Genomic DNA, 23,825 nt, shown 5'->3' with positions numbered 1-23,825 from the left:
AAGAAAAAAACATAATTATTTAGTTGAACCTCAGTTACTAATTTCCTTGACCTTTTTTGGGGTTTTCAACCCAGTTTCAAGGTGTCACAGGAAAGGAACGTTTCTACATGACAAAACATGACAAAAGCCACTGAGATCTGTTTTGTAAGGATCCATCTTGTGTGTCCCTGTCCTCAGTGTCTGCAGCACCTCGATGTTTCCGTGCTGGGAGAGCTGGTTCCCAGGCTCTGTGAGCTGCTCAAGAGCGGAGTAGGCTTGGGCACCAAGGTAGACACACATCTGTAGTCACGTATTCTTAGATTGTCTGATAATGGTTGATGCTTTGATTGTCTTTTTAAATCCACCCGTTTGTCATTTGTTGGCCTCTGTCTCCCTTATGTCATAAAGATAAAGTGTATCAAGTCAGCCTGTTTGTCTCTTTTTACCACACAGGGTGGCTGTGCTAGTGTAATTGTTTCACTCACAGTGCAGTGCCCCCAGGACCTTACCCCATACTCAGGTAAAGCACAAGTATGCTCATTTGTTCCTGTAATGTGTTTACTGTTTGGTGCAAGTGAACTAAAGACAAAGATGTCTTTGTTGTTTCCAGGTAAACTGATGAGTGCCCTGTTGAATGGTATTCATGACAGAAGCACTGTGGTACAGAAAGCATTTGCCTTTGCTTTGGGACACTTGGTCAGGGTAAGCACCTCTTCTGTTAAGCAATCTTGCTATATTAATTACACCATAGGTTGTTCTCAGTGACTCAGAAAGCATGTGTTGTATTTGTCTTTTTCCATCAGACTGCAAAAGATGGCAGTGTAGAGAAACTGCTACTGAAGCTCAACAGCTGGTACTTGGAGAAAGAAGGTAAGACAGCAGAAAATCTACCATTTTTGCTCAAAATGGAATGATTCTGTATGTGCATCAAACCAAACTGCAACTTGCATACTCTGCTCTCTTCTACTCTCTCTATTTTCTCAATTCTCTCTCTCTCCCAGAGCCAGTGTACAAGTCCTCATGTGCGTTGACCATGCACGCCATCAGCCACTACAGTCCTGATGTGCTGAAGGGCCATGCAGGAGTGGCTCTGCCACTGGCCTTCCTGGGTATGCACCAGGCTCCAGGTCCAGATGAGGAGAAAGGAGAGAGCCATGATGCCACGCTGTGGGCTGAGGTGTGGCAGGAGAATGTCCCAGGTGAAAAACACTCCTACAGTACAAAGTTGTATACAGTTAATGTTGTTTAGAAGAAATGAATGACAAAAGACTTGGATATATGGATATGGCATTTTTTGGAATATTGGCATAAACTAAAAACACGGTCCATTCATAACATCTATATGTATTTTGTCATTGCAATATCGTATTCTTCTAACTTTTCTTTTGATTCTAGGAAGCTTTGGAGGTATCAGACTCTACATGACAGAGCTGATTGCTATCACACAGAAGGCGCTGCTGTCCCAGTCCTGGAAGATGAAGGCTCAGGGTGCAGCTGCTATGGCAACCGTTGCCAAGGAACAGACAGGCTCATTGGTGGCACCACACCTTGGCATGGTGCTAACCGCTTTAATGCAAGGACTATCTGGACGCACATGGGCTGGCAAGGTAACGGCAGATGACACAACCGCAGAGCAAAAAGTAAGATAGAGATTGTTGTTACAAAATGAATTATGATTTCATATTTTTTTTTTCTGTTTGTTTCAGGAGGAGCTATTGAAAGCCATTGGATCAGTAATCTCCAAATGCAGGTGAGACTCCTTTGACAACCTTTTTCCTATTGTTTTATTTGGAGGACAAAATTCATTCACTGTTTTTTTTTTTTTTTTTTTTTTTTTTTTTTTTTTTTTTTAATACTTAATTGCTTCCATTATTCCTCTGTTTTTTAGCGCTGAGCTAAAGAAGCCTTGCGCAGGACAACCCACCATCTCTGAGGTACTGGAGGTTGTGTTGAAGGAATGTCGTAAGGAGAGTCTGGTGTACAAAATGGCTGCTCTGCGCTGCGCTGGAGATGTGCTTCACAGCAGCCAGGAGGACCGTTTCAGCGACATGGCTGAGATCCTTTTTCCTCTGATCAAGAAGGTTAAATCACTTCTACTCTTTTGACATTGGCCGTTTGTTATTATAACAACATTAACATTTTAACAAGCCTGTTTAGCTGTGTTCAGTCTATCTTCCTGATTCCCAACAGAACTGCCCAGAGAGCGGTGGTGCATCACTGAGGTCACGGGAGGATGATGATGATGATAGAGATGTGAAGGAGAAAGAGCTGCAGACAGAAGCTCTGCTCTGTGCTTTTGAGACTCTTGGAAAGTCTTGGCCCAGAAATGCACCGACTCAGGGTAAGATACAGACACGACTGGATACTAATTAACATTCCCACAACAATATTATGCTGCAAGGTTTGAGGCTTAAAATAGTTTTCATTTCCTTTACCCTCTTCTTGAAGTTGAACACCCTGCTGGTCTTCCAGTCAGTGATCATGTGGCAGACCACACCTGCTCCCTTAAACATGACCCCACCCCAATTTGTGATGGTCCTCATGTACAACTAACATACAGAATCAGATCCAAACCAAAGAATACTCTCCTTTTACATTTTACAGTCAAAGCTAGTCAAAGTTTGATTTTGATCAGTTTATGTTTCCTATAGCAAGTTTTGAAGGACAATTCCGGCGCAAAACAAACCTAGGGGTTATTAACAGATGTGTACGCACTCGATCGCACTCTGGGACATGTTTTCATGCTAATCGAATGTGTTTCTAGCTTGAAAACAAGCTAGCGCAGACCGCTGATTAGCTTACAACGCTAGTATTTGGGGCACAGGGAAAGTAAAAAATCGCTATTTATACCACTAAAAAGGCTCACAATAGCACCACACTTCAACAGTAGCATAATGAGGGTCCCTACATGTAAACCGAAGCATTTAAAACATTGTAATTGTACAGTTTATTAAATAGATTATAAAGACAGTAGCTCCCAAGACGGCGGCCGCCTGTATACGAAAACGTCTTTATAATCTATCTTTTTAATAAACTGTCTGTACACTTACAGTGTACAAGTTCTCAATGCTTCGGTTTAAATGTAGGGACCCTCATTATGCTACCGTGGAAGTGTGGTGCTATTTTGAGCCTTGTTAGTGGTATAAATAGCAATTTGTTTTTACTTTCCCTGTGCCCCGAATACTAGCGTTGTAAGCTAATCAGCGGTCCGCGCTAGCTTGTTTCAAGCTACAAACGCATTCGATTAGCATGAAAACATGTCCCAGAGAGCGATCGAGTGGGTACACATCTGTTAATAACCCCTAGGTTCGTTTTGCGCCGGAACTGTCCTTTAAGTCAATTGTAAATAATGTGTTGTTTGGTTTGTCAGAGATAAAATACATATTTATTACATATATGTTGGCATTGTTATGATTATTACATTCTCCCCATTTTCTATTGTATTACATTTTTAGATGTGTGTATATTGATTATATGCATATTTCCATTCTAGTACTTTTCACTAAAGATTACCAAAAATGGTTTTTTTGCCTTAGTTATTCACTAAATAGGACTGAGATGTAAAAGGTGGCCAACCTATTGATTGAAGACAAGTGAGCAAGATTTAGACAAAATATATGAGCTGCTTTATCGCTCTCTGATACCAAGCCAATATTTCTTAACTTCAAGAGACTCGACTACATTCTCAGGGGCTCAAGCTCAGTGGCAGATTCAACTATTATAATATAGTTATATATTTTTCTGAACATTGTGTCCATCTGTAGCTCGTTTCCAGGTGGAGGTGTGCAGCCTCATGTGTGAGAAGCTCAAGCTAAGCACCTGGAGAGTCCAGCTCGGTGTTCTACAGTCTATGAAGGCGTACTTCAAAGGGTAAGGACCAACCAAACAAACATGTTCTTGTGATTTGTTCCCTGAAATGAACCCTGAGTTAATCAAGCTGATCAAAGTGTGCTCACAGTGAACATTTCTAATCAACTATTGACTAATATACACATGATGTTTTTCTCTGTAGGTTGTTGCTGCTTGAGAAGGGAAGTGAAGACTTCAACGCATTGTCACAGATCCTCACAGAGACCTGTGCTGCTCTCACTTACCCATTAGGTAAGTGCCTCCCAATTTCAGTCTACTTAGTATTATAGTCTAATACGCTGGCATTTTATCTCCATGTTTGTGTTTTTCTTTCCAGAAAACAAAAATTACTCCTCTGTGAGGACAGAGGCCTTGTCAGTTGTGGATCTGATTGTAAAGAGAACTGGAGGTAAGGATTTACTGCTACTGAGATTATCGTAAAATGTATTGCTCCTCAGTTGTAATTGGGAAGTAAAAAGGTCAGCCGAGTTCCTCAGGGGTAGGGTTTCTCTTCTGGTTATTGGATGTGCAATATATTCTTACAATTTTAGGCAGTTTTATGGTAACTTGAATATGACATTTCTGCACACTTGTCAGAGTGCAAATGGTTTTCCTGTTCCTCCTAACGGCCTACCTGTTTTTACTTGTTTCCCTAACAACATGTGCATGTATATGAACACGCATATATATACAGTATGTTTATGTACTGTATGTATCACTGATTATTGATCCAAGTGTCACTGATGAAATATTCTTGTGATGCTAACAGAGAGCGAACAGTGGGACTGTGTGTCTGTGAAGAGCCGGGAGCAGCTGCAGCGCTCCCTGTCAACGCTGCAGTCAGATAGCAGACCTGACCTGAGGGATAAGGCCCAGGAGCTGCGCAGACACATCCAAAGCCAACCCTGAAAACACAAACACACACACACACACACACACACACACCTTGCACAGCTCACCAAGCCAGCCAGATACATGCAGTCACAAACAGAATAAATAGAGCATCAACTCCTTTTTTCCTTCTTTATCAGTAAAACAAAACCCATCACACACTCCTCTGTCTGACCTCTTTGATGCAGATCTCTTCTCATTGCATTACTTATCCATATTACCTGTGAGCTTTGAAGCTGGCTCCACTCAAGCTGACTGACTGATTCACATTTGTGGTTGACAAAGTGTGACCTTAAAAGCTTGAAGAGAGACTACAGTGACACAACTTGCTCTGAGTCTGATCTCACAGTGACAAGTGGTGAAGGGCAGGGCTATTATTGTAACGTGTCAAGTTTTATTTGGTTCATTTAAATGGACAGTAACATAATGATAATAATAATTATATAAACCAATGTGTTGGGTTTGTGGACGATGTATATCTATAGCCCCAAAATGGGGACTTTTACTACTGTCGTGGGTTTGCCTACTCATTAAGTATCACAACAACGCAACAGCACGGTTGACTAGTTGGCTCTCGTTCAAAGTTGCACTTTTCAGGAGTGTGGACACTTCCTCACTGTTTGACCACTGCTGCTGAGTAGTGGTAAAAGAGTTGAGGCATTGAAGATATCTCAGTCTTCTGTTAGTGATGTTCTTTCTCCTGTTTGCAAGGTGAATGATTTGCTGAACAGCCAATTTTGTGTCTTGAGAATAAATTTAAAAAGAAAACAACCTACTGTTAAGTTGAAAGTGATGTTATAGTTGTATGAATTTGTCCCTGATAAAATAAAACTACTTTGAGAATTTAGAAAAGTGGCTTTTTTTTTGTCTTAGAACAAAATGATGGTTTTACATTTACAGTTTTAAGTCAAGCAAGTTAACATCACATTTCTTAGGGGCTTAAGAGGCTGTAATTCAAATGTATGATCACACATTAATGAGCCCACGAGTACTAGTTATGTACATACGTATACCGTAACGAAAGGCCAAACTTGCACGTGTAACAGTCGGCAAAGATAAAGTTACTAGGACAGCACTCCAATTTAATATTTGTATTGCCACACAATGGAGCATTGTTTGCAATGTTTGTTGCTGAGAAAGGGTGCTGCCCAAGACTTCTGTTGTGTGGCAATACAAATATTAAATTGGAGTGCTGTCCTAGTAACTGTTCTGACCATTCACTTTTAGGATCCAGCACCCAACCTACAAAGCTTTAAGTACATGAATTGAGCGTGTCCAGTCCTATTGTTTTTATACGTGTCAGCAAAACAATATCCTGCACGCTAGTTGTACATTGTTTTTTAGCTTAGGTTTTTTGCTTTTCAATTAACTAAAAAAATGCATACATCTTAGCTATGTTAAGTTAATCAAGGGTCTTTTTTCTTTTTTAAATTAAGGTTTATTTAACAGCCAATCAAATGTTACATCACATTCAGGGTCCAAACTCAGCACCATCTACCAGCCAACTGCTGGTAAAATATGCAAGTGGCTGGTAGATTTGCTTCACTCACAAGAACAAAAACAATGGTTATGTATTGAGTGGCATGTAAAATTTAAACATTCACTTGACACTAGCCATTTGGCTGGTGGACAAAAAGTTAATTTTGGACCCTTATCACATTTAATTACAAGATCCAGCTCGAAATTACTGATAGTTGTGACATGAACCAAAACAAACAATCCACCATAAATGTTAAGGAAGACAAGTGTATGTTCCAAAGGAGGATTATGGGTGCTCAACCTCAACAATATAAATCATATAACTTATTTTAAAGGTTTGTGGTTCAACATTATACTATGCATTAATCTTGTATATTTGAGGTAGTTCAATCAATGCTGTTAATAGTCAATATCAACTTGGCAGTAAATGTTATTGGTTGTTTGCAAATAAAAGTATTTGGAAAAATGTTTACACTGAAAATCCACTGGAACGGTTGAACATATAACCGTAGTATTCCAATTATTTGCAACTCAAAAAATAGCTTGTGTTAGATCACTGGCCTGAAGATTTTTGCAATGTGAATATTGTTAAAATGTCTGACCACTCAGTGTCCAAACACTGCAGGTTACATAGTTTCATGGTGTCTTTGATACTACCAGTAGGGGGAACCAACATTGTACAGCTTTAAATTTTACATGTTAGCTTTTGGTTTCATTCCATTTGTGAAGCAGTATCAAGATGTGGCAATAGGAAAAACCAACAAATGAAGTGTGAAATATTTATATTTGACCTGACCTTTATTTACTAAAATATATGGACACATTAGCTGCGTATAAAACTAATGTTCGGCAGAAGAGCATGAACATAGACCGGGAAAGAGACAGGATAACCAAGGACAGTTAGGACAAAAGACATGTACAGTTAAAAAGGTTTCAAATACACAAAGATGTGAAGAAACTCCAACAGCTGAACAAAGAGGACACCTGCTATAAAAACGGTCATATACACACAACTCTTAAGATTAGGAAAGAGTAATGACAGAGAAAATGGTATACACAATTGATTGCAAGAAGTTGACAGATACTACATTGGTAGTAGTGATATGGTAACACCAGAGCAAATTTAGAATATGGCTGTATACAATGATTAACCGATGAGCTGTTTGTTCCTCTTGTCTTTTTGGCGAGCCTTGTCTTGGCCTTTTTGGGGATGGCTGGCATCACTCTGGCTGAGCGCAGCCCGTGTAACTGTGGACATGCCGTCGACAAACTTTGTCTTGAACAGGACGTTGGCATTGGTGAACATGCCGTCTTTTAGGGACACCACCACAAACTGCAGGGAGAGAAATGTAATAATAAAAAAAAAAAAAAAGTAAATTCAGTACGTTTTGATCTTTAATGACTAAGAACATGGCGAATGTGTACAGGAGCACACTAGTTTGTTCCATGGCTGAAACTCTTCTGCACAACAGTTTAAGGCTTTGTGAGGGGATTAGAACATGTGCATGTGTTTCAACATACCTGGGAGTGTCTGAAATGTGTGCGCAACATCTGTCCAATGTTCTGTGTGTGCGAGAGATCCAGGGCAGCGTCCACCTCGTCTAAGATGTAGATGGGAGCTGGTTTGAACAGCAGCATGGCCAGGATGAGAGACAAGGCCACCAGTGATCTGAAAACACAGACATAAAGAGGGTGCTCAATCAGTCAAAAAGTGACTGACTTCATAATCATCCATGGAAACCTTTACATTCATAATCACACTACTAAAATAGACTAAATAATTCCCACTCGTTGACCATGAAAGTGCTTTGGCTGACCTTTGTCCACCGCTGAGCTCAGTGAGGTTCTCCTTCCAGGTATTGCCCAAGGCCACCTTGAACTCAAGCCCTTCCAAGACACCGCCGCCTGGGGGAGGAGCCAGCTTAGCTGTGGCCCCTGGCAGCAGAGTGGAGAAAATAGAGCCAAAGTCCTTGTTTACCTGCAGAGGAGGGCAACATTACAGACAGTACAGTGAAATCTAAACAGTGAGAATAGAGCTGGGCAATATATCAATATTATATCGATATCGTGATATGAGAATAGATATCGTCTTAGATTTTTGGATATCGTAATATGGCATAAGTGTTCTCTTTTCCTGGTTTTAAAGGCTGCATTACAGTAAAGTGATGTTATTTTCTGAACTTACCAGACTGTTGTAACTGTTCTATTATTTGCCTTTACCCACTTAGTCATTATATCCACATTACTGATGATTATTTATCAAAAATCTCATTGTCTAAATATTTTGTGAAAGCACAGATAGTCAACACTACAATATCGTTGCGATATCGAGGTATTTGGTCAAAACTATCGTGATATTTGATTTACTTCATATCGCCCAGCCCTAAGTGAGAATGTAAGCTTCAAACGGATTCAAACAACACTGACACTGTTCAGTTTTAACTTTTAATCCTTCATTCTAAAAACACTCATGCAGTCTAATACGGTTGGATTAACTCAGTGCACCTAATTAACTGGCAAGGGCGTGTTTGGTGTCTCAGTATACATAAAATTATGAAAAAAAAATTATTTGCTGAAAGAGAGCAGACCTTCTGCCACGCCACGTTAAGAGCCTCATTCTTCTTCTGGTCCAGCTCCTCGATGGTCTGCAAGATTTTGGCTTTGTCGTTCTCCACAATCCTCTTCTTCTTCATCAGGTCATTGTACTGCAGGAGGGAAGACAATTGCGTGGGATAGACGCAAATCATTCAGAAGCTGCAGTTGTAGCATTTGTTGACACACAACAAACTCTTTCGGTGTCTTTGTCCTCACCCTTTCCTCGGCCTCGTTCAGCATGTTCATGGCTCTCTTGTTGACGTTTCTTTCCAGCTTGTTGGTGGTCTCCTCCAGCTTCTTCAGCCGCTGACCAGCCTCTCGGGGGTTGTTGGTCTTGAAGTCATACGAGGTGTTGGGCTTGCCAAAGAACTGGCGCTCCGACTGGATCCAGTCATGTTCCTCGAGCATCCGAGACACCTGGAGGAAGAACGGATGGGGGGGAGATGGAGAAATGTTTAGAGGACCCTGATCCTACTTGATAAGATTAAATGTTCAGGGACATCATAGGTGTCAGTACCTTGTCAGCAGCTTCTTGGCTGTCTTTGCGGTGCTTGCTAATGTTGTGCTCCAGTTCCTTGATCTTCAGCTGGACTTCGTTGTTCTGTTCCCTTATTTTATTGGCCTCTGTGGTCTTACCCTGGAACATTTAATTGGATAAAAAATAAAATAATAAAATAAAATAAAAGATCAAATCAAATTCACATTTTAAAATTCCAAGCAGTGAAATTAGTCAGCACTAGACAATTAAAGTGAAATATACAAATATATGAGGAAAGTCAAACTGTCGCAAGTAAGAGTGTAATAAAACAACGTACTATGTTCCAAAGGGCTGAGAGTACTCAGCATTAAAAAGGAGAAAAAAAAATAAATAAAAAAATGTATTAACCTTGAGCTCTTTGTCCTGAGCCATGATCACTTCCTTCTGTTTGGCCAACTCCTCCTGGGCTTTACGCACTGCCTCCTGCACACCAAGAGAGAGAATGAGGTATGGTAAAAGCGATGGGGGAGGGATAAAACAGGAACAGTAGTGTAAACATAGAAGCTCTTGGGGACAATTCTCAAATTGTCTTCAAAGTACAAACTCGTAGCGTGACCATGACACAGTTGTGTGTGTGTGTGTGTGTGTGTGTGTGTATGTATATATATATATATATATATATATATATATATATAATATATATATATATATATATATATATATATATATATATATATATATATATATATATATATATATATATATATATATATAAATATATATATATATATATATATATATATCTTGAAAATGATGCAAATACCTTATTCTGTGACACAGTGCATGCCATGCTGTCTATCTGCTCCTGGATGGCCCTTGTGGCTTCATCTACAGCCTGAATCTGCTGCTCATAACCAGCCTGCTCCCTCCGCAGCTCCTCCAGCTCCAGGGCCACGGCGTCCGACTCCTGCGCGCAAGGGCAATAAAAGGAACACGTGCGTTGAATTAACAAGAAGTATCAGCAGATCATGGCTGCTAAAGCAATGTGTGGAGAGGAAGACTGACTGTGTGTGATTGCATGGGTCGGGGGTCAGTGTACCTGCTGCTTCTGCTTCAGCTTCTTATTGAAGGCGTCTGCTTTGGCCTTGGCTGCATTGAGTTTCTGCTGGGCGGCTTTTAGCTCTTTCTCCCTCTCCGCCTCAGCGTTCTTCATCTTGTTCTCCAACACCTTGTACTTTTCTTCAGCCCGTTTCTGCACCTCCTTGGTGACACGCAAAGTCTCCTCACTCTCCTCTGTTTAAGCAAACACACCACACAGTTAAGTTAGCATAAAATAAGATCCAATGCATTGTTTTAGTTTACATTTTCTATCAGACCTGTACACGTGTAGGCCCTGGTGAAATTACAAATATAATGTCTATTTTATACAGTATGCACAAACTGCCTTGTTGAAGCCAATTATGTTGTTATAAATTTGTGCATATTCCAGCATTCTCACCGATGGCCTTGCGCAGCCTCTCCAGCTCCTCCTGCTGCTGGTGGAAAGAGCTCTGCTGCAGCTTGGCCTGCAGAATCTGCTCCTCTTCTACCTTCAGCTCAGACTGCTGCTTCAGCTGACGGTACCTGGAGGGCGGGAGGGAAACATTCAACGGATGAAGAAGAAAATGCAGGAGGAAAAATAAAAATACAAAATTGCGATAATGAAATCCAGAATACACTAGGAAGATGTGAAACTGTGTGGTGCACCGTGTTGCTGATGACCGTGGTGGGATGGATGGATGGATGGATGGATGGATGGATATATATATATATATATATATATATATATATATATATATATATATATATATATATATATATATATATATATATATATATATATATATATATAAAATAATAAGATTTATAGCCAGACTGCTACAGGAGTTTGAGGCCATTACTGATATCAACATTTAAAACATTCTGAAAACCATACATCGACCGACTGTAACATTTCTAACATAAACAAACTAACCTGGATATGGATCCTTCGGATTAGAATTTTGACCAAGATACACACTGAGAACATTTTTGCAGTGTAAAAATCAACTTGTCAATGTTCTCTGGTGGACTAACTATTTAAACGGTGACACCGTTTCTTGCTACAACAATTGCACCTACACAGATAGATCTCAGCTGGGCCAATGTATTTTTTTTTTTTTTTTTTTTTTTTACTAGCTCTAATCAGAACATTTTCAATTCATGTGGGTATTTTATGTGTTTGTATTTGCATACTTCTCTGCGGTTCCTTTAAGGCTGGCCAGTTGTCTTTCAGTATCCTGAAGCTGGGCCTCTTTGTCATTCAAGTTGTCCCGAACCTCCTTCAGTTCCTGTAGGCTGGACAAGACTGATGCTGACTGGGAGCGAGCGCCTGGCAGAGAAGAAGAAAGTATATTGAAAGGTCCATTGTATTGGGTGTATGTCCAAACTGTTATTCCAGGTATAATGTTCAGAATCTTGAAGCAAACACGATCTAAGCAATAGATATTTGCATATAGAGGATAACAAGTTATGGCTTGTTTCAAGGCACCCTTACATACTGCAGATGACTCACGCAGTGACATACACATGAATCCCCGTTGTTCTCACCTCCGGTCAGCGTTCCCTGTGGGTCGAAGATGTCCCCTCCAAGAGTGACAGTCTTGGTCATCACCTGCTTATCAAAAGCCACTTTTTTGGCGTTGTCCAGGGTGTCACACACCAGTGTGGAGCCAAAGACGTACTCCATGGCCTTACGCAGGTCAGATTCATAGCCTACCAGGGACAGAGCTGTGTGGACGTTGTCCTCTCCAACCTGACAGAAGAGGGATAACAGCCAGAGAAGAGTCAGAACAGTGTGAGGAAGAGATGGCGAGTCAACAAAGAGACGTGTTTCAAGATCAGACAAGAACGACAATTTTGATTTCCAATCCAAACGGGGCAGTCTTTAGATCTCTCACCAGGCGCTTGGCAGTGGTCACCACTCTGTCATTGAGTGTCTTGGCAGAGATCTTGTTTAGGGGAATGATGGTGTACCTCCGCTGCAGCTCTCCCTTCTCCAACAGCTTTTTACCTGTCACCTGGCAAAGACAGAAATTACATCACCAACTCCGGTTACACTGTCTCACTGGTCGGCAAATGCAAGAACATAAAAACATGATTGCACTAAATGAACACGCACACTGCCCACTAACACACTTACCTCTGTGTCAACTATAATGTTATAGAGCCGTCCTCCTGCAACAACCTCCAGTCCTGTTGCGTAGGAGACGTCACGGACTGTGATCAGGTTGGCTAGCAGCCCCTTTACTTTGCTACGGTCCCATCCTCGCTCTGGGTCCCTAGAAAACAGAAAACACATAAAATATTTTACAAATGTTGAATGCTGAAACTCTTCAGGCTGCAAAGTGATTATTCAGTCAAACACTCAGATCTGACAAAATCTATTACTATTCCTTACTAATCTATTCCACCTCAGAAAGCTTTCACTCAAGCTCAGTTAAGACCTCTACCCACACAGGTGTTTCCATAAGTCATGATAGTGTGACAAATTAGTGGAGCCAGCATGTACAATACCAGGACCTGTGGTAACATAATACACCAACACATTATTTAGTATTTTTAATGTTCTAACCAAGCAGCAACCTCTGGTGCTAATAAAAAAAAAAAAAAAAAAAAAGGAAGCCAATGCAGAAGTGCCAAAAACTGCAATTCATCAAGTTGCCACTTGAGGGTGGTACAAATAGAATAACGAATACTTATTTTGTCGAAAATGGGTTATTATGGAGGGGCCACATACCCACCCCCCCCCCGAATATCTTTTTTTCCCCGTGTTTTGGTCAGCTACCGCCGCAAATAGAATCTAATTCTGTGGGAAACACTGTACAGGTAAGGAGAGGAGTAAATTAATTTAGCCAATCCTTACTTATAGTCAAAGCGCAAGTTGGGGAAGCGCGATACAAGACGCTCATAGGTCTCTTTAAGTTTAGCGACCTCTCTGGACAGCTGCCTTCTTTTGTCCAGCAGATTCTCCTCCTTCCCATCTGCATACAGACATAAATAAATAAAATGAATAAATACACAGACCCTAAATGTTAATACAAAACGTATAACATAAGGAATGGCAGCTGCCCCACAACCTTCATAGTTGAGTTTAGCTAGCTCAGCCTGTAGTTTCTCCCTGCTGCTTCTGACAGCCTGCAGGCTGTCCTGGTCCTTCTTGTAGCCACTGTCCATCTTTTTCACCTCTGCCTGTTTGGTCTTCAGCTCAGCCTGGGCATGCTTCAGGGTCATCTGGGCCTGGACCGAAAGGAGGACAGAGACAAGATAGATAAACAGACTTTGAAATCAAGTATTTTCTAGAGATGCTCCGATACTGCCTAAAACGCTGGTATCGGTATCGCGAAGTACTGGAGTTTATGCACTGATCCGATACCACGTAATAAAGCCCTAAAGAAAATCTACGTTAAAGTAGTTTATTCCTGTTCTTTTTCCGTTATAACTGACTGTCAAACTGGATAATAAAAGAAAGTTCTGCGGCATTCATTGTTTGTGTTTGTTCGTGTTTCACAAAGAGTTTAACCTGAGCCAGACCGACAACAAAGATAGAAATAATATCACATCCATACAGGGATAGTAGTATACAGTTGTTAAAACATAATAATATATGACACACCGGTATCGGATCGGTACTCGGTATCGGCCGACACGCAAGTTCAGGTATCGGAATCGGTAAGCAAAAAATGGTATTGGGCCGTCTCTAGTATTTTCTCAACATGGAACAATTTTAGAAACAGCAGGCCTGTGATGTAAATTAATGCTACCAAGCATAAATGGTTGTACTGAAAACTTTCATTTTTTAATTAAATATGAACTGGCAACCTGAAAACCCAAACCTGAAACATCACATCCCCAACAGATATGTTGAAGTCCTTTCCTCACCTGCTTGGCTTCAGTATCTGCCTTGCTCATGTCATTCTTGCAGGTCATCATCTGCCCAGCCAGTGTGGCCTCCTCTCCGTCCTCGTTGGTAGAAAGGCCCGCTGACACAGCCCTAAAATGTTGCTCAGCTGTCTCGAGGGCTGCGTTGTCCTTCTGTCCCTCCTCCTGTAGAGCCTGAAGCTGCTCTGTCAACTTAGAAACTTCCTTTTCTTTTACCACAAGCATTTTCTTGTCCTAAGGATGAAGGAAAACAACCACTGATCAAACATTCAGCTGTGCAAATTGCACTCATTGTATTTGAATTTCATTTGCTAAAAGTTTTTGTTTTGACAAGCAATTTACTAAGTCATATAGGCACATATTAGCAAAATGTATTGTCCCGTTACCTCCTCCATACTCTTGACAAGCTCCCCCCTCTTCTTGGTTTCATCTTTGACATTCTGTTTTTTCAGGTCAAGCGCACTCTGAGCTTTGGCGTCCACACGTTGCACATCAGCTAGAGTCTCTTCCAGGGATTTTAATACTCCACTCACCTCCTACAGATGAGCAGATAAACATCAAAGCCAAAGCAACATAATAGTATAACAATAAAATATGACAAGATTTATTTTTCTTGTTGTGGTTTCATAAAAACATTCAAAACATTACATTTTAATGGTCTACAGATCATTTCAAACACTTCTTTCAAAAGGTTTGTTTTTTTTAAGTCAAGAGGGTCATCCAGGGGCAAAGGATTCAAATGTTTCGACAAAATTAACTTCAGAAGAATGAGGGAAATACAGTCTTCCAGTGTACCTGGTCTTTTTTCTTCTGCAGCTCCTGAATCTGGGCTGACAGCTCCTGGACTTTGCTCTCATTCTCGGCCATGCTTGCTTGCATCTTGGTGATGTTATCCTGCATCCCCTTCAGGTTATCTGCTGACTTCAGCTTGGTTTCCTCTGCACACACAAACAGCCAGGCCACGTACAGCCGTGACAAGTGCTGGATCTCACGCATCAACTTCTGGTACTCCAAGTATGATGATCGTTCCTGCAGAGAGAGGAAGGAAAAAAAAAAAAAAAAAGAAAAATAATGACTAAGTGAAATGTTTCAAAGATAATGCATCATTCTTGCCATCATGTCAATCACAGCAGGACATTTGTAAGTTTTGATTTAGCAGTGAACCTACCTCTTGGAGTTTATCCATAGTTGGAGTAATTTCCTCATTCAAAATCTTAAGAGTAAAGAAAGAGAAACAGTTAAATATTTACAGTTAATATATTTTAACAATAGTTGCCTTTGTATTCGTGGCAGCTGATAAAATGTCTAACATACTGTCTGAATCTCCTTCAGCTTGGCCTCCTTCTTCTCAATGGTTTTCTGAGCGCTAATCTTTTTACACTCATACATCCTGGTTCCCGCTGCCTCCTCAATCATGGCAAGGATCTGAAAGAAAAGAAGAGGTCATTAGAAGACTTGCAAAAAGGCAGGATCATTGTATGAAACAGTACAGGTGGTGAGACGATGGACAACATGTGTATGCTATACCTCAGGTGGCTTCATGTTCAGAACTTTGGTGATCCTCCCCTAAAATATCGGAAAAACAGCACATTGTGTAAAATACTGTGCAGAAGGCTTCAAACACAAGCAGCACACTGCTGCAGACACAAGACTGACCTGCATGATGAGGAAATGCGGGTTGTTGACATTGAGGCCAACCGAGCAGAACAAGTCCTGCACCCTGGTGTTGTTTGCATTGACTCCATTGATTAGGTACTTGTTCCTGCCACCAATTACGACCTTAAAAAAAAAAAAAAAGATACAACTTTAGTAGTATTATTGGCATTGCATACACTAACCTTGTGGTTAGCCACACACAACGTCAGAGCCTTCTTTATCTATGATGTCTTTGCCAACCTGTCTGGTGACGGTGATCTCATCATGGGTTTCAAACCCCAGAGGACTCTGGCTTTTGTTGGAGTTGTCAAAGGTAATAGACACAGTGGCTTTGGTGATACCTCCCTGTCCGTTTTTGTAAACCAAGTCCTGGAGGTTGGAGGCTCGCACCTTTCAAGTGAAAATGAAACATCAGAAGAACCACCCAGTCATGTTGTATGGCTTAGAGAACTTTCGTCTTATGTGCCGCTTGAAAAGATAATGTTTAATATAAAAAAAAAAAATCATTGATGTTCCAAAAGATATGGGGCGGTTTTATCGAATATGTTAATAATTTAAATGCCACATTGATTGAAAATGCTGATCTGATAATGTGACCCTTCTCTACTTTAACTTATGAAAACCTCTCTCTTACATACCAGCTGAGTGCCTTGTAATACTGTACATTTGAGTGTTCTGTCTATTAGGGGGTAGGACAGGGGTGGGAGGGTGTTCAGAAAAGGTTGTTTACCTGTATACTGAATTGAATCTGTGAACTGTTCATGTGAAAATTAATAAATATATTGATAAAAGAAAATGAAACAAAGAGATAAAAGTTTCAAGAGTGACCCGTTTTCTTTTAAGATGCCTCTAGCTAAGCTTACTCTGTTTTGCTAGTTGACGATGGAAACATTCTGACCATAGCAAACTCTACAACATGATTCATTTAAGGTCAACAACTAGGTAACTTTCAGTATAGAGCTTAATGACATTATAGCCAATTACACACTTACATGGCTGAGGTTGGAAATGCCCAAAAGGAAACATATCGAATCCAAAATATTGGACTTGCCACTGCCGTTAAGTCCTGTGATGGCGTTAAACAGCGGGTCAAAGCAGTTGATCTCCGTCCTCTGTGCGTAGGATTTGAATCCTTCAATAATAATAGACTTGATGTGCATCTTTAGGCCGTCCGATTCCAGAGGCAAGATTTGCGGTGTTTGAATTCCAATTCGGTAACTTAAAAGTTGAAGCACTATAGGTTACAGACCAGTGTTGACAACCGACAATAGGAAAACTCGTTCTTCTCTCTTCTTACTTGAATTTTGGCGGCAGGCATGGAGCCGCTAGCAGTCCGTCCCCTCTGTGCCTGCCGGGGACGGGAGGAACTGGAAGGAATTTAAAGTATCTTAACACCATGTGTACACATATTCAATATATGTATCGATATAAAAATAAGACTCTAGATGTAAATATATAAACGGTGTTATATATATAACACCGTTTCATACATATGATGTATATATTATTTATATTTATGTTTTCTTTGGTCAGGCACATTTTAAGGCTACTATCTTCTCCTTGTCGCCTAGCTAATGCTTTGCTAATGCTAATGAGTAGCGATGTTCTGGCGCCACCTGTAGACTACATCCATGGTATAAGATCACAAACTCAACTCAACACAAAACACAAAAAGATAAAGGAGTGATCAATATTTACAGTCTATGGGAAGGATACAGAAAAACTGTTTACCATTAGCGATGGGTAAGACTTACTAATGCAAGTATTTTAATCATAATAGCATGTAGCCTATCATATTTAATCATTTTAAATGATAATTCAACCATATTAAATAATGAAAAACGTACTTACAAACAACAGAAAGGCATAGCATTATTGTTAATTATTGAAAGGGCCATAGGCTTGAGTCCAAGTCCCCTGTGGTCCTTTAACTTTGACCTTAATATAACATTTATTTTTAATTACTTGTTTTTTTTTTTCTTCAAAATTGTATTTATTCAGCTAACTGGTCATTTAGTATTATACATTATTTTGATTATAATGAATAATAATATTTTCTGTTAATTTTGTTTCAATATGAAGGCCCTTAATGCATATATCGCCTTTTAAAAACCTTCTCAACAAAGCAAGGAATAAAGAGGATACAATTCTGGGGATAATACCAAATCATTTATTTACCTTTTTTGTGGCCTAAAAGTGATCAATATATATTTAAATCAGCCTATTAAAAATCTACACCAAATATTAATATATTTGAATAGAATATAAAGTCCCCAGGATGTTAAATCCCCTTCCCCCCCCCCCCCTCCTCAACTCAACTATATGGATAGGGCCCAAACTAAAGTTAAAAGCTAGCATTGGTTAGCCTAGGGCACCATAGACAAGCTTTTATAGGAATAATCAAAATAAAACAAAACAATAAATAATAAAACAAAGTGAATTACTAAATTAATGCTACATTTGATGATTCTACTTTTAAGAAGGCTGAGGCAGAGAAAGGCAAGACATGTGTATGTGTGTTGTTTTATTTGTTCTCCATTTGAAATTCACATTTTTACAATAGCACACAGGATAGAATACTTTCAGGAATAAGTCATTAAAATATCACAAAAGTAGATTATACAGTTAACAAATACCAAGCTGCTTAAAACTTGCATTTGCCATGAAGATACATTCAGCAGTGTATTAATGCAAGAGACATTTCACGGTGAATAAGCCCTAATAGTGTAACAGAAGCCACACGCCTACACTATTTTCACACCTCATCACACAAGTTAACAGTAAACCTGCTACAGTTTTCCAACACACACACACACACACACACACACACACACACACACACACACACACACACACACACACACACACACACACAATCATTGTGTCATTCCATTATGCATCCAGAGGCACGGGACACATGGACAGACATACCAAGTTGAATGCATAGAAGCATATCTGTGAAAGAACAACACAGTCTCCTCTATTAGAGTAAAAGGAAGTGGGCTTGATATAGGCCCAGTCAAAGTTCCGCAGATTCAGTGACATCTGACAGTACTTGTCGCTGAGAGCAACCAGGGCACGCACAAACATGTATTTGGCTGAGCAGCTGATGGCCGTCACTGTACGCACCTTGTCAAAGTGCAGCAGGAAACAGGGGTCATCCTGGAGCCGCACAGACACAGAATGAGATAGCATTACTTAAAAACAATAAAAAACCTTTTGTGTAACCCTTTTTTTTTAAGATCAATATTTTATTGTTTTTTCTCAATACACATACAGAACAGAGTAACACAAATTGAATAAGAACAAAAAACCTCTCCCACCCCTCACCCTCTGCGGTCTTGAGGAAAACAAAAGAAATAAACAAACAGAAATCACACCTTGCCTAGTCACTGTCCTCTAGTTCTTGTGGCGCTGAGGCCATTGGGTCTGATATTTGTCCTGCTGTGTTTTTCCATAGGTTGATAGTCAATAATGAGCCAAATCTTCCTCTGTCTCTCGAGCAGGTGTAATTACAGTCTGTGTAACCCTTTTTAAAATCAGAGCTGCCACAATGATTCAGCAGTAATGTAAAATGACACAATGGTCACCCAATTCAAATTATTTTTAAATCTGACAAGAAACCATTGAAGATATGCCAGATGTGTGAAGCAAAAACTGGAAGATGAAAGCATAAATATGAAATAATCGTTGATAAAAACATGGATTACTGTAATACCTCCAGCACACTAGGTGTTACAATTATCTATTTCACCTTCTTACAATAACTTCCTGAGGCATCTCAATGATTAATTCCTAATTGAGAAAACTCTATTGTTTGACTGATGAAATGTGGTTGTAAACTGTAGGTATATAGGTAACATTGTTTCAAAGCTTTCATAATTATAAGAGTAAAAGTGTGATTACGATTAGTTATTAGAAAACATATTTTAATACTCATTGTATCTGCCAATTATGCTTTCTATAGAAATAATGCAATAATAAGTAATGAAATTGAAAATTAAATTTGGTTATTTACCACATCAGGGTCCCGTCCGTCAACAAGAGTCAGGTCTTGCAGGGACCAGACCTCCGTCCTCCTGTAGCATTCCTGTATGCTGGAGCGTTTGGTGTGGGACCTCTTGGATCCAGCCTTTAGGGACGTCTGAGCTATTTGACATCGGACTATAGAGATCTGCACCACTTTGTTTTTTGAAACTACAGAAAAAGGGAATAATAACGTTTTTTTCTTTTCAAATAAATAGGCACACTGCAGCACCAGACATTTTATGTGCAGGAAAAGTAAAACCTTGACTCTTTTTAGGTCTCATAGACATTTCATACAACAGTACAAGGACATGTTTAGCACATTTCCCTACAGATTCTCTACAGCAAGATAATATTTTGTACTACCTAAAGGAAAATTCCAACGAGCATCTTGAAAGCCTAAAACTTCTTTCAAATGACTACTTGATCAACAAGAAAGCTGTTTACCTGAGACACAGATAAAATGTTTTCCGTGCGTCGGCTCTTCAATCTCAATAAACTCAATCAATCTCTGTTTATCAGGTCGGAATAAAACTCTCTGCATCTCCTCCCTCAGAAGAGACGACATCACTGGAGAGAGGAAGAAAAGTGTAGAGATCAGATAGGAGCAGTAAGGCAAAAAGACAGCGGGAGAGTGACAAGAGATGAACAAATCCAAGAGAGAAAAAGAGAGAGAACGCAACACAGAAACCTGGCAGTGGTCGGGATGTTTCCTCTGATCAGATCGCGTTAAAAGTATGTGGTTGTGTGTGAAATGAGATCTTACTCTACCACACACACTTCACTCTGAAGCGGTCAATTTTAATGATCTATGTTAATCTTTTATTACAGTACTGTCTTCATACCAACTCACCCACAAGGGATTTAGTAGAAAGGGAGCAATTAAAGGCCAATCTCTTCATCATTGTGCCATTTTATTGCTTCAATTAAGATCCATTATGATGCTGATCCCGACTGCAAATATGGATTTCACTCTTGGATTTGTATTTACCTCAGTGAAGTGTGTCTCCCCCAAATCATATAGACACATAGTAGCCTACTTTACCCTGGTTGTATGTGGTTATATATTTCCTCACAATACACATACAGTAGACAGTCTCTTGCTTTCTTTCTGTGGTCTTTTTTTGTCTCCACTCACTTACATATAGATGTTGATATATAATGTGGCAAAGTGCCCAATGTTCGTCTGTGATTAAACGGTTGTTGTGTGGGAAAAGGATGTCCCACAGCACTCTGCATGGTTTCCATTACCCTGTAGTAATTCAATCTCTGAGAAAAAGGTACAAGCGGGGTGAAGCACTTAAATGGAGGAATATTACAAGCACATAAAGGATGCTACACTTCTTTAGGGACCATGGCTCCATGAGACAATTTGCTAGATGTACTGATAAACAGAACATAATAGTCCACTATTTTTTTTAGTTTTAGTTTTTTTTTTTATAGTTCCAGTTCATGACAGGCAGGTCAAAATGGCATGGGAGGACTTTTCCATAAACACACCACCCCAGAATGAACCAGACCACAGCTCTGATTTGATTTGTTAGCAGGAAAGAGTGTGGCTCCATTGGATTTGTCACATTTTGTGAAAACAAAGATGGGTTGTTCAACGGCTAAGTGCTTTATTGTTGTGGTTGATGATGGTTTTTGTGGGTGTTCACTTGAAAGGCTTTTTGCCTTTGAGATGGAAAAATTAGTGGATGGGCAGGAAGTAGGGAGGAAAGGAAATATACCATCCATGTTAAATCTCATGAATAACACATGAGGTTTATTGAACTTATCATAAACTTCAACCCCAGTATGTCTTTTCATGTGCATTGAAAAGATTATTTGTACAATAACTGGAGAAAGCCCAAGATGGGCACATGTTGGTAGTTTTTGTATATGGTGGAATGCACAAGAATAAGTGCTGCAATGATTTTCCCATTAAATGGAAATGCTACATCAATGTGTCTATATCTGTATTTGAAAGACAATTAAGTTTGTCCTGAAGCATTACCATTATCTCTGACTTTGTTGAGACATACAGGTGAGTAGCTACAGGACATAAACATATAGCAATTATGATGCTGTTATGGCTATATGGGAGGAGTTTGGAAAGAGAGGATTAAAGAGGATTAAGAGGAGGTGTAGGTGTAGGAGCAAAGTCAGAGGCAGCAAGAGTGAGGAGAAGATCTGTGTAACACTGGAAGGACAGATGAAGTGAATGAAGATGGGGGACAAAAGAAAGGAAGAGGCTGCTAAATAAGGAAAGAAAGGCTAACAAGAAGTATTCTTTTTTTTTCAAGAAACAGGAAAGCAGGGAAGACATGAAGGATGCAGAGGAATAAGAAGCAAAGAAAGAAAACAACAGAGGATCTGCAGAAGAGAAAACATCGAAGGTGAATGTAACAGAAGACCAGGTTGTGGAGATGAATTATGGAATGAATAATACAGATTATGCAGGAAGGGGTGGTGAGTGAAGGAAAGGTGAGAAAATAATAGATAGGAAAAGGGGGATAATCCTTAAGAAGCAGATAACGATTTATGACAGAGAAAAGAGGAATAGCAAGGAGGCAAGCTGAGTTCACAGAGAGAAAGGATATTGGAGAAAAAAAAGGAATAAGATAAAAGGGAAAAAATCTAAAAAGGTGCATAGGTAAAATGAGTCAATGCAGGAGGAAAGCATTAATGAGGTTGGCAGTGCTAATGAAAAAATTTCTGCTAAAGCTGGAATTTAAAAGTATGAGAACGCTGTTTTCATTAAACATATAGATTCTGTATTTTACAGTTAGCAATTTTTGTGATGATGTAATATTTAGAGTTTAATGTTATTTGTACAAAATAAAAAAAATATTGATTAGGTTTGCTTCGTGCAATTTCTGCAGACATTTTAACTTTTTAAACTGTTTTTCTTTCTGGTAATTCAGCCTTTTGTCTGTCCGTGCTTGTTTCGCATTTGAAAAGCTGTAATTTGAGCATTTTAGATTTTGGACTTTGCCATGAGTTACACATTGTTATACATGTTGAAACTATTTTTTATGGTATCATATCATGACTTTCCTCTGTGATTGTCAACCCTTAGAGGACAGATGTGAAGACAGTCATGTTTTATGCAGTCAGCTCCGGAGCTTATCGAGGTGACCTGTGCAGCAGTAGTTATATGTTAAAACAGAGTTTAGCATGGTTATGTGACTCATGGTTAAACCCATGATCAAATTCCAACAGCTGTTCTTTTAAGGACATTACACAAAATGAGTCACGCAGGCAACCAGGCTTATAAAAACATCCAGCTGAAAAGCCCAGAACAACATATTTCACTTTTAATACAATAAATATGAGCAAAGGACTCCAAATGCACCGCCAGTGGTTTAATCCTGACTGGAGAGCTTTAATTCCGCAACTGTGAGACAGTAGCTTATTTATTTTCTCTTTATATATACAGTTCGACCTAATAGGTCTTGATAACATACTATTCTCTTGTTCCTAAAGACAATGAACAATACAATAAGGTATACATTGCCATTACTGAAACCATTGCAGCCATTCCATCACCAGACTCCTATGTCATCTCTTTTTTTCTAATGTTACCTTGTTTATGAATGTTGTATTTACCAAATAAGGGATTGTAAATTCTGTTTTAAGCATTGCTTTTGTGTATCATTTTATGTTATGCCAAAAACGTAGGCCTATGTCAATTGAAATTACATGGGCGTTTGGAGATAATGTAAAATGAACATCTAATCCCACGTTATGCCTCATAAAAAAAAGGTTTCTAAGGTCAAAATGCACAATGATATGAATTTAGGGGAACCTCGACACAGAATACAACGTCACGGTCTGTAGAGCTTCTGATTGGATGTTGATAAAAGGGGAAACCCCTTGCCATCCGCCAGGGCCATTCCTACCCTGCGCTGCACCCTCCTCCTGGCGACCG

General features: G+C 39.6%; 3 protein-coding genes across 5 annotated transcripts in view; 1 reads left to right on the top strand and 2 right to left on the bottom strand.

Moving 5' to 3' along the window:
* Window positions 1–18,748, top strand: part of ecpas (Ecm29 proteasome adaptor and scaffold) — a 34,636-nt gene extending 15,888 nt beyond the window's left edge. For 2 of the 3 annotated variants that reach the window (XM_028588340.1, XM_028588354.1), the window contains exons 37-49: window positions 178–267; window positions 433–499; window positions 590–681; window positions 783–849; window positions 981–1,178; window positions 1,375–1,586; window positions 1,686–1,729; window positions 1,868–2,060; window positions 2,170–2,320; window positions 3,744–3,849; window positions 3,992–4,080; window positions 4,166–4,237; window positions 4,598–5,565. In XM_028588340.1, coding sequence (XP_028444141.1) covers window positions 178–267; window positions 433–499; window positions 590–681; window positions 783–849; window positions 981–1,178; window positions 1,375–1,586; window positions 1,686–1,729; window positions 1,868–2,060; window positions 2,170–2,320; window positions 3,744–3,849; window positions 3,992–4,080; window positions 4,166–4,237; window positions 4,598–4,737 — 1,521 coding nt within the window. In that variant the 3' untranslated portion in view covers window positions 4,738–5,565. Of the gene's footprint in view, window positions 1–177; window positions 268–432; window positions 500–589; window positions 682–782; window positions 850–980; window positions 1,179–1,374; window positions 1,587–1,685; window positions 1,730–1,867; window positions 2,061–2,169; window positions 2,321–3,743; window positions 3,850–3,991; window positions 4,081–4,165; window positions 4,238–4,597; window positions 5,566–18,688 lie in introns of those variants that run through there. The other variant, XM_028588345.1, reaches the window with a different exon arrangement.
* On the bottom strand, window positions 6,909–17,046 carry smc2 (structural maintenance of chromosomes 2). The gene is made up of 25 exons (XM_028588366.1): window positions 16,879–17,046; window positions 16,127–16,276; window positions 15,887–16,009; window positions 15,758–15,796; window positions 15,545–15,655; window positions 15,399–15,443; window positions 15,026–15,259; window positions 14,617–14,766; window positions 14,231–14,464; window positions 13,429–13,588; window positions 13,215–13,332; window positions 12,492–12,630; window positions 12,250–12,369; window positions 11,900–12,104; window positions 11,546–11,681; window positions 10,770–10,894; window positions 10,371–10,564; window positions 10,095–10,238; window positions 9,680–9,754; window positions 9,311–9,430; window positions 9,010–9,210; window positions 8,787–8,903; window positions 8,016–8,176; window positions 7,720–7,867; window positions 6,909–7,531 (listed from the first exon to the last, which is right to left on the bottom strand). The coding sequence occupies exons 1-25, from the start codon at window positions 17,044–17,046 to the stop codon at window positions 7,346–7,348; spliced, it is 3,603 nt and encodes a 1,200-aa protein (XP_028444167.1). The 3' UTR covers window positions 6,909–7,345.
* On the bottom strand, window positions 18,716–23,804 carry exoc1l (exocyst complex component 1 like). The gene is made up of 4 exons (XM_028588378.1): window positions 23,797–23,804; window positions 20,360–20,482; window positions 19,905–20,083; window positions 18,716–19,048 (listed from the first exon to the last, which is right to left on the bottom strand). Exons 2-4 carry the CDS (start codon window positions 20,478–20,480, stop codon window positions 18,779–18,781), a joined length of 570 nt encoding a protein of 189 aa, XP_028444179.1. The 5' UTR covers window positions 20,481–20,482; window positions 23,797–23,804; the 3' UTR covers window positions 18,716–18,778.
* Between the last annotated feature and the right edge of the window lie 21 nt (window positions 23,805–23,825).

This window comes from Perca flavescens, chromosome 2 (assembly GCF_004354835.1).
Source record: "Perca flavescens isolate YP-PL-M2 chromosome 2, PFLA_1.0, whole genome shotgun sequence".
NCBI lineage: Eukaryota > Metazoa > Chordata > Actinopteri > Perciformes > Percidae > Perca > Perca flavescens.
This window is presented reverse-complemented; position numbering and strand designations above follow the sequence as displayed.